General features: G+C 50.3%; 1 protein-coding gene across 2 annotated transcripts in view; it reads right to left on the bottom strand.

Moving 5' to 3' along the window:
• The window catches only part of hlcs (holocarboxylase synthetase (biotin-(proprionyl-CoA-carboxylase (ATP-hydrolysing)) ligase)), a 39,968-nt gene that overhangs the window by 3,599 nt on the left and 26,369 nt on the right, over window positions 1–10,000 (bottom strand). For both annotated transcript variants that reach the window (XM_052607750.1, XM_052607749.1), the window contains 2 exons: window positions 1,124–1,286; window positions 239–1,041 (listed from right to left, as the gene is read on the bottom strand). In XM_052607750.1, the coding sequence (XP_052463710.1) occupies window positions 239–1,041; window positions 1,124–1,286 (966 nt within the window). The remainder of the gene's footprint in view (window positions 1–238; window positions 1,042–1,123; window positions 1,287–10,000) is intronic.

The following is a 10,000-nucleotide window of genomic DNA, read 5'->3' as shown; positions in this document are numbered from 1 at the left end:
GATACACTTAAACAACCGAAAGAAACGGAGTGTGGAGCTAAAAGGGGGAGGGGCTGCCAGACTCTAATTATGCATGTCTAAATAAGCTTACATAATTCATACTCTAGTCTTGTATAAGTGCATAGTGTGTAGTGCGTGATTTGGGACAAGGGTAAAGTGTTTTGAAAGCACTCATGATTGACACAGTTCTGATGAAGCAGTGCTTCCTAAAGCTTGATGTGCTGACGGAGCTCATCACCTGACACAGGACGGCCTCCCCGCTGTCCGCTCCGTGGGTCACACGCACGATGGCCATCTCCCTCTCGTCCCGGCCACTGATCTCGCCCCAGAGCTCCACGTCTCCTACTCCGGCTCCGTCCCGTACAAACACGCTCCCGCTGGACAACACACTCATCTGTAGCTCCGTGCTGTCGGACTTGGTGAAGGTCAGGCTGCAGAGGTGGTCCTTCTGTGTGTCTCCGGGCCGCAGCGTGAGTCCGGCGGGACACAGCGAGGACGACAGGCCCAGGAGCTTCCCGCCCTGGCTCAGATAGGACAGGAAGCGCAGCTGCAGCTGTGGGGTGAGCGTCTGGTCAGTGGCCAGCACCAGCAGCAGGGTGTTGTCCAGCCAGGGCTCGCTCAGGGCCTGCTGTGGACGCAGGTGGTAGATGGCGTAGCAGTCCGTGTCCACACACTCCACCAGGAGCGAGCGGATCTTCAGGAACTGCTCCTCGCAGCCGCCCGTGAACACTAGCACGTTGGGCGGCTTCCCGCTGCTGTTCCTCCTCCTGCTCTCCTCCTCTTCCTCCTCCTCCTCATCCGCAGCGGTGCAGTCATCCGGCAGATCCGGGATGTTCTCCACGGAGGCGTACTTCACAGACAGGATGGTGCTGTTCTCCAGCTCCTGACACTCGTGGCAGCTGGAGAGGTGCAGGTGGTGTCCGTCCATGTGCTGGTGTCGGGACGGGAGCTCCGGCTCCTCCTGATGATGCTCCTGATCCTGATCCTGATCCTGCTGCTGCTCGAACAGCTCTTGGAGCGCCGTCTCTCGGAGTAACACGGCTAGGAGAGAAACACACACTGTGTTAGTGACTCCAGGAGAACACACCTGCCCGATGACATCATTCACTGCGGTCAAACTAACAAACGATCTTTTCAGGTCGGAGCCCGTTGCCCATGTGCAGACGATCTTCCATAAAAGCCACACCGAGGCGGCTGAAGTTCTCCAGGCTGGCTTCAGCGATGGCCCGGTACGGCTGTCCTGGACTGTAGGCTAACGGCAGACAGTAATCTGACCAGTTCAGCACCTGGACGACACACACACACACACACTCTTCAGTGAGGACATCTATCAACAGAAAATGCTCTAAACACATCTGACAGCACCACAATCAAACAATAACAAATATCTGTCAGTGAGCTCAGAACAATCTACTTAATTCAAAGAGTGTGTTAATGACAAGTGTGTGTATGTGCTGATCTGGACTCACTCTCTCAGTGGTGTGTGTGTGTGTGTTGATCTGGACTCACTCTCTCAGTGGTGTGTGTGTGTGTAGATCTGGACTCACTCTCTCAGTGGTGTGTGTGTGTGTGTGTGTGTGTGTGTGTGTGTGTGTGTCTGTGTGTGTAGATCTGGACTCACTCTCTCAGTGGTGTGTGTGTGTGTGTGTAGATCTGGACTCACTCTCTCAGTGGTGTGTGTGTGTAGATCTGGACTCACTCTCTCAGTGGGTTGTGTGTGTGTGTGTGTGTAGATCTGGACTCACTCTCTCAGTGGTGTGTGTGTGTAGATCTGGACTCACTCTCTCAGTGGTGTGTGTGTGTGTAGATCTGGACTCACTCTCTCAGTGGTGTGTGTGTGTGCTGATCTGGACTCACTCTCTCAGTGGTGTGTGTGTGTGTGTAGATCTGGACTCACTCTCTCAGTGGTGTGTGTGTGTGTAGATCTGGACTCACTCTCTCAGTGGTGTGTGTGTGTGTGCTGATCTGGACTCACTCTCTCAGTGGTGTGTGTGTGCTGATCTGGACTCACTCTCTCAGTAGTGTGTGTGTGTGTGTGTGTGTGTGTGTGTGTGTAGATCTGGACTCACTCTCTCAGTGGTGTGTGTGTGTAGATCTGGACTCACTCTCTTTGTGGTGTGTGTGTGTGTTGATCTGGACTCACTCTCTCAGTGGTGTGTGTGTGTGTGTAGATCTGGACTCACTCTCTCAGTGGTGTGTGTGTGTGTAGATCTGGACTCACTCTCTCAGTGGTGTGTGTGTGTGCTGATCTGGACTCACTCTCTCAGTGGTGTGTGTGTGTTGATCTGGACTCACTCTCTCAGTGGTGTGTGTGTGTGTGTGTATAGATCTGGAGTCACTCTCTCAGTGGTGTGTGTGTGTAGATCTGGACTCACTCTCTAAGTGGTGTGTGTGTTGATCTGGACTCACTCTCTCAGTGGTCTGTGTGTGTGTTGATCTGGACTCACTCTCTCAGTGGTGTGTGTGTAGATCTGGACTCACTCTCTCAGTGGTGTGTGTGTGTAGATCTGGACTCACTCTCTCAGTGGTGTGTGTGTGTAGATCTGGACTCACTCTTTCAGTGGTGTGTGTGTGTGCTGATCTGGACTCACTCTCTCAGTGGTGTGTGTGTGCTGATCTGGACTCACTCTCTCAGTAGTGTGTGTGTGTGTGTAGATCTGGACTCACTCTCTCAGTGGTGTGTGTGTGTAGATCTAGACTCACTCTCTTTGTGGTGTGTGTGTGTGTGTTGATCTGGACTCACTCTCTCAGTGGTGTGTGTGTGTGTGTAGATCTGGACTCACTCTCTCAGTGGTGTGTGTGTGTTGATCTGGACTCACTCTCTCAGTGGTGTGTGTGTGTGTAGATCTGGACTCACTTTCTCAGTGGTGTGTGTGTGTGTGTGCTGATCTGGACTCACTCTCTCAGTGGTGTGTGTGTGTTGATCTGGACTCACTCTCTCAGTGGTGTGTGTGTGTGTGTGTATAGATCTGGACTCACTCTCTCAGTGGGGTGTGTGTGTGTAGATCTGGACTCACTCTCTAAGTGGTGTGTGTGTGTGTTGATCTGGACTCACTCTCTCAGTGGTCTGTGTGTGTGTTGATCTGGACTCACTCTCTCAGTGGTGTGTGTGTAGATCTGGACTCACTCTCTCAGTGGTGTGTGTGTGTAGATCTGGACTCACTCTCTCAGTGGTGTGTGTGTGTAGATCTGGACTCACTCTCTCAGTGGTGTGTGTGTAGATCTGGACTTACTCTCTCAGTGGTGTGTGTGTGTATAGATCTGGACTTACTCTCTCAGTGGTGTGTGTGTGTATAGATCTGGACTTACTCTCTCAATGGTGTGTGTGTGTGTAGATCTGGACCCACTCTCTCAGTGGTGTGTGTGTGTAGATCTGAACTCACTCTCTAAGTGGTGTGTGTGCTGATCTGGACTCACTCTCTCAGTGGTGGTGTGTGTGTTGATCTGGACTCACTCTCTCAGTGGTGTGTGTGTGTAGATCTAGACTCACTCTCTCAGTGGTGTGTGTGTGTGTGTGTAGATCTGGACTCACTCTCTCAGTGGTGTGTGTGTGTGTAGATCTGGACTCACTCTCTAAATGGTGTGTGTGTGTGTTGATCTGGACTCACTCTCTAAGTGGTGTGTGTGTGTGTTGATCTGGACTCACTCTCTCAGTGGTGTGTGTGTGTAGATCTGGACTCACTCTCTAAGTGGTGTGTGTGTGTGTGTGTACATCTGGACTCACTCTCTCAGTGGTGTGTGTGTGTGCGTGTGTAGATCTGGACTCACTCTCTCAGTGGTGTGTGTGTGTTGATCTGGACTCACTCTATCAGTGGTGTGTGTGTGTAGATCTGGATTCACTCTCCCAGTGGTGTGTGTGTGTAGATCTGGACTCACTCTCTCAGTGGTGTGTGTGTGTTGATCTGGACTCACTCTCTCAGTGGTGTGTGTGTGTGTGTAGATCTGGACTCACTCTCTCAGTGGTGTGTGTGTGTAGATCTGGACTCACTCTCTAAGTGGTGTGTGTGTGTGTGTTGATCTGAACTCACTCTCTAAGTGGTGTGTGTGCTGATCTGGACTCACTCTCTCAGTGGTGTCTGTGTGTGTGTGTTGATCTGGACTCACTCTCTCAGTGGTGTGTGTGTGTAGATCTAGACTCACTCTCTCAGTGGTGTGTGTGTAGATCTGGACTCACTCTCTCAGTGGTGTGTGTGTGTGTAGATCTGGACTCACTCTCTAAGTGGTGTGTGTGTGTGTGTGTGTGTGTTGATCTGGACTCACTCTCTAAGTGGTGTGTGTTGATCTGGACTCACTCTCTCAGTGGTGTGTGTGTGTTGATCTGGACTCACTCTCTCAGTGGTGTGTGTGTGTGTGTAGATCTGGACTCACTCTCTCAGTGGTGTGTGTGTGTAGATCTGGACTCACTCTCTCAGTGGTGTGTGTGTGTGTGTAGATCTGGACTCACTCTCTCAGTGGTGTGTGTGTGTAGATCTGGACTCACTCTCTAAGTGGTGTGTGTGTGTGTGTTGATCTGGACTCACTCTCTCAGTGGTCTGTGTGTGTGTTGATCTGGACTCACTCTCTCAGTGGTGTGTGTGTAGATCTGGACTCACTCTCTCAGTGGTGTGTGTGTGTAGATCTGGACTCACTCTCTCAGTGGTGTGTGTGTGTAGATCTGGACTTACTCTCTCAGTGGTGTGTGTGTAGATCTGGACTTACTCTCTCAATGGTGTGTGTGTGTAGATCTGGACCCACTCTCTCAGTGGTGTGTGTGTGTGTAGATCTGAACTCACTCTCTCAGTGGTGTGTGTGTGTGTAGATCTGAACTCACTCTCTAAGTGGTGTGTGTGCTGATCTGGACTCACTCTCTCAGTGGTGTCTGTGTGTGTGTGTTGATCTGGACTCACTCTCTCAGTGGTGTGTGTGTGTAGATCTAGACTCACTCTCTCAGTGGTGTGTGTGTGTGTGTGTAGATCTGGACTCACTCTCTCAGTGGTGTGTGTGTGTGTAGATCTGGACTCACTCTCTAAGTGGTGTGTGTGTGTGTGTGTGTTGATCTGGACTCACTCTCTAAGTGGTGTGTGTGTTGATCTGGACTCACTCTCTCAGTGGTGTGTGTGTGTAGATCTGGACTCACTCTCTAAGTGGTGTGTATGTGTACATCTGGACTCACTCTCTCAGTGGTGTGTGTGTGTCTGTGTGTGTGTAGATCTGGACTCACTCTCTCAGTGGTGTGTGTGTGTTGATCTGGACTCACTCTCTCAGTGGTGTGAGTGTGTGTAGATCTGGACTCACTCTCTCAGTGGTGTGTGTGTGTGTGTAGATCTGGACTCACTCTTTCAGTGGTGTGTGTGTGTGTACATCTGGACTCACTCTCTCAGTGGTGTGTGTGTGTGTGTGTGTGTGTGTGTAGATCTGGACTCACTCTCTCAGTGGTGTGTGTGTGTGCTGATCTGGACTCACTCTCTCAGTGGTGTGTGTGTGTGTGTAGATCTGGTAGATCTCAGTGGTGTGTGTGTGTGTGTGTGTGTGCTGATCTGGACTCACTCTCTCAGTGGTGTGTGTGTAGATCTGGACTCACTCTCTCAGTGGTGTGTGTGTAGATCTGGACTCACTCTCTCAGTGGTGTGTGTGTGTAGACCTGGACTCACTCTCTAAGTGGTGTGTGTGTGTGTGTGTGTTGATCTGGACTCACTCTCTCAGTGGTCTGTGTGTGTGTTGATCTGGACTCACTCTCTCAGTGGTGTGTGTAGATCTGGACTCACTCTCTCAGTGGTGTGTGTGTGTGTAGATCTGGACTTACTCTTTCAGTGGTGTGTGTGTCTGTAGATCTGGACTCACTCTCTCAGTGGTGTGTGTGTGTGTAGATCTGGACTCACTCTCTCAGTGGTGTGTGTGTGTAGATCTGGACTCACTCTCTCAGTGGTGTGTGTGTGTAGATCTGGACTCACTCTCTCAGTGGTGTGTGTGTGTGTAGATCTGGACTCACTCTCTAAGTGGTGTGTTTGTGTGTAGATCTGGACTCACTCTCTCAGTGGTGTGTGTGTGTGTGTAGATCTGGACTCACTCTCTCAGTGGTGTGTGTGTGTGTGTAGATCTGGACTCACTCTCTCAGTGGTGTATGTGTGTGTAGATCTGGACTCACTCTCTCAGTGGTGTATGTGTGTGTAGATCTGGACTCACTCTCTCAGTGGTGTGTGTGTGTGTGTGTAGATCTGGACTCACTCTCTCAGTGGTGTATGTGTGTGTAGATCTGGACTCACTCTCTCAGTGGTGTGTGTGTGTGTGTGTAGATCTGGACTCACTCTCTCAGTGGTGTGTGTGTGTAGATCTGGACTCACTCTCTCAGTGGTGTGTGTGTGTGTAGATCTGGAGTCACTCTCTCAGTGGTGTGTGTGTGTGTAGATCTGGACTCACTCTCTCAGTGGTGTGTGTGTGTAGATCTGGACTCACTCTCTCAGTGGTGTGTGTGTGTGTGTAGATCTGGACTCACTCTCTCAGTGGTATGTGTGTGTGTAGATCTGGAGTCACTCTCTCAGTGGTGTGTGTGTGTGTGTAGATCTGGACTCACTCTCTCAGTGGTGTGTGTGTGTGTGTGTGTGTGTTTGTGTTGATCTGGACTCACTCTCTCAGTGGTGTGTGTGTGTAGATCTGGACTCACTCTCTCAGTGGTGTGTGTGTGTAGATCTGGACTCACTCTCTCAGTGGTGTGTGTGTGTTGATCTGGACTCACTCTCTCAGTGGTGTGTGTGTGTGTGTAGATCTGGACTCACTCTCTCAGTGGTGTGTGTGTGTAGATCTGGACTCACTCTCTAAGTGGTGTGTGTGTGTGTTGATCTGGACTCACTCTCTCAGTGGTCTGTGTGTGTGTTGATCTGGACTCACTCTCTCAGTGGTGTGTGTGTAGATCTGGACTCACTCTCTCAGTGGTGTGTGTGTGTAGATCTGGACTCACTCTCTCAGTGGTGTGTGTGTGTAGATCTGGACTTACTCTCTCAGTGGTGTGTGTGTAGATCTGGACTTACTCTCTCAATGGTGTGTGTGTGTGTGTGTGTAGATCTGGACCCACTCTCTCAGTGGTGTGTGTGTGTGTAGATCTGAACTCACTCTCTAAGTGGTGTGTGTGCTGATCTGGACTCACTCTCTCAGTGGTGTCTGTGTGTGTGTGTTGATCTGGACTCACTCTCTCAGTGGTGTGTGTGTGTAGATCTAGACTCACTCTCTCAGTGGTGTGTGTGTGTGTGTGTAGATCTGGACTCACTCTCTCAGTGGTGTGTGTGTGTGTAGATCTGGACTCACTCTCTAAGTGGTGTGTGTGTGTTGATCTGGACTCACTCTCTAAGTGGTGTGTGTGTTGATCTGGACTCACTCTCTCAGTGGTGTGTGTGTGTAGATCTGGACTCACTCTCTAAGTGGTGTGTGTGTGTACATCTGGACTCACTCTCTCAGTGGTGTGTGTGTGTCTGTGTGTGTGTAGATCTGGACTCACTCTCTCAGTGGTGTGTGTGTGTTGATCTGGACTCACTCTCTCAGTGGTGTGAGTGTGTGTAGATCTGGACTCACTTTCTCAGTGGTGTGTGTGTAGATCTGGACTCACTCTTTCAGTGGTGTGTGTACATCTGGACTCACTCTCTCAGTGGTGTGTGTGTGTGTGTAGATCTGGACTCACTCTCTCAGTGGTGTGTGTGTGTGCTGATCTGGACTCACTCTCTCAGTGGTGTGTGTGTAGATCTGGACTCACTCTCTCAGTGGTGTGTGTGTGTAGATCTGGACTCACTCTCTAAGTGGTGTGTGTGTGTGTGTGTGTGTGTGTTGATCTGGACTCACTCTCTCAGTGGTCTGTGTGTGTGTTGATCTGGACTCACTCTCTCAGTGGTGTGTGTGTGTGTGTGTAGATCTGGACTCACTCTCTCAGTGGTGTGTTTGTGTGTAGATCTGGACTTACTCTTTCAGTGGTGTGTGTGTGTGTAGATCTGGACTCACTCTCTCAGTGGTGTGTGTGTGTAGATCTGGACTCACTCTCTCAGTGGTGTGTGTGTGTGTAGATCTGGACTCACTCTCTAAGTGGTGTGTTTGTGTGTAGATCTGGACTCACTCTCTCAGTGGTGTGTGTGTGTGTGTAGATCTGGACTCACTCTCTCAGTGGTGTGTGTGTGTGTGTAGATCTGGACTCACTCTCTCAGTGGTGTATGTGTGTGTAGATCTGGACTCACTCTCTCAGTGGTGTATGTGTGTGTAGATCTGGACTCACTCTCTCAGTGGTGTGTGTGTGTGTGTAGATCTGGACTCACTCTCTCAGTGGTGTGTGTGTGTAGATCTGGACTCACTCTCTCAGTGGTGTGTGTGTGTGTAGATCTGGAGTCACTCTCTCAGTGGTGTGTGTGTGTGTAGATCTGGACTCACTCTCTCAGTGGTGTGTGTGTGTAGATCTGGAGTCACTCTCTCAGTGGTGTGTGTGTGTGTGTAGATCTGGACTCACTCTCTCAGTGGTGTGTGTGTGTGTTTGTGTTGATCTGGACTCACTCTCTCAGTGGTGTGTGTGTAGATCTGGACTCACTCTCTCAGTGGTGTGTGTGTAGATCTGGACTCACTCTCTCAGTGGTGTGTGTGTAGGTCTGGACTCACTCTCTCAGTGGTGTGTGTGTAGGTCTGGACTCACTCTCTCAGTGGTGTGTGTGTAGGTCTGGACTCACTCTCTCAGTGGTGTGTGTGTAGATCTGGACTCACTCTCTCAGTGGTGTGTGTGTAGATCTGGACTCACTCTCTCAGTGGTGTGTGTGTAGGTCTGGACTCACTCTCTCAGTGGTGTGTGTGTAGATCTGGACTCACTCTCTCAGTGGTGTGTGTGTAGGTCTGGACTCACTCTCTCAGTGGTGTGTGTGTAGATCTGGACTCACTCTCTCAGTGGTGTGTGTGTAGATCTGGACTTACTCTCTCAGTGGTGTGTGTGTAGATCTGGACTCACTCTCTCAGTGGTGTGTGTGTAGATCTGGACTCACTCTCTCAGTGGTGTGTGTGTAGATCTGGACTCACTCTCTCAGTGGTGTGTGTGTGTGTGTGTGTTTGTGTTGATCTGGACTCACTCTCTCAGTGGTGTGTGTGTAGATCTGGACTCACTCTCTCAGTGGTGTGTGTGTAGGTCTGGACTCACTCTCTCAGTGGTGTGTGTGTAGATCTGGACTCACTCTCTCAGTGGTGTGTGTGTAGATCTGGACTTACTCTCTCAGTGGTGTGTGTGTAGATCTGGACTCACTCTCTCAGTGGTGTGTGTGTAGATCTGGACTCACTCTCTCAGTGGTGTGTGTGTAGATCTGGACTCACTCTCTCAGTGGTGTGTGTGTAGATCTGGACTCACTCTCTCAGTGGTGTGTGTGTAGATCTGGACTCACTCTCTCAGTGGTGTATGTGTGTGTAGATCTGGACTCACTCTCTCAGTGGTGTATGTGTGTGTAGATCTGGACTCACTCTCTCAGTGGTGTGTGTGTGTGTGTGTAGATCTGGACTCACTCTCTCAGTGGTGTGTGTGTGTAGATCTGGACTCACTCTCTCAGTGGTGTGTGTGTGTGTAGATCTGGAGTCACTCTCTCAGTGGTGTGTGTGTGTGTAGATCTGGACTCACTCTCTCAGTGGTGTGTGTGTGTGTGTAGATCTGGAGTCACTCTCTCAGTGGTGTGTGTGTGTGTGTAGATCTGGACTCACTCTCTCAGTGGTGTGTGTGTGTGTGTGTGTTTGTGTTGATCTGGACTCACTCTCTCAGTGGTGTGTGTGTAGATCTGGACTCACTCTCTCAGTGGTGTGTGTGTAGATCTGGACTCACTCTCTCAGTGGTGTGTGTGTAGGTCTGGACTCACTCTCTCAGTGGTGTGTGTGTAGGTCTGGACTCACTCTCTCAGTGGTGTGTGTGTAGGTCTGGACTCACTCTCTCAGTGGTGTGTGTGTAGATCTGGACTCACTCTCTCAGTGGTGTGTGTGTAGATCTGGACTCACTCTCTCAGTGGTGTGTGTGTGTGTGTGTGTTTGT

Source organism: Carassius gibelio, chromosome A10 (genome assembly GCF_023724105.1).
Source record: "Carassius gibelio isolate Cgi1373 ecotype wild population from Czech Republic chromosome A10, carGib1.2-hapl.c, whole genome shotgun sequence".
NCBI lineage: Eukaryota > Metazoa > Chordata > Actinopteri > Cypriniformes > Cyprinidae > Carassius > Carassius gibelio.
Note: the sequence above shows the minus strand (reverse complement) of the source record. Positions and strands in the feature narration are given on the sequence as shown.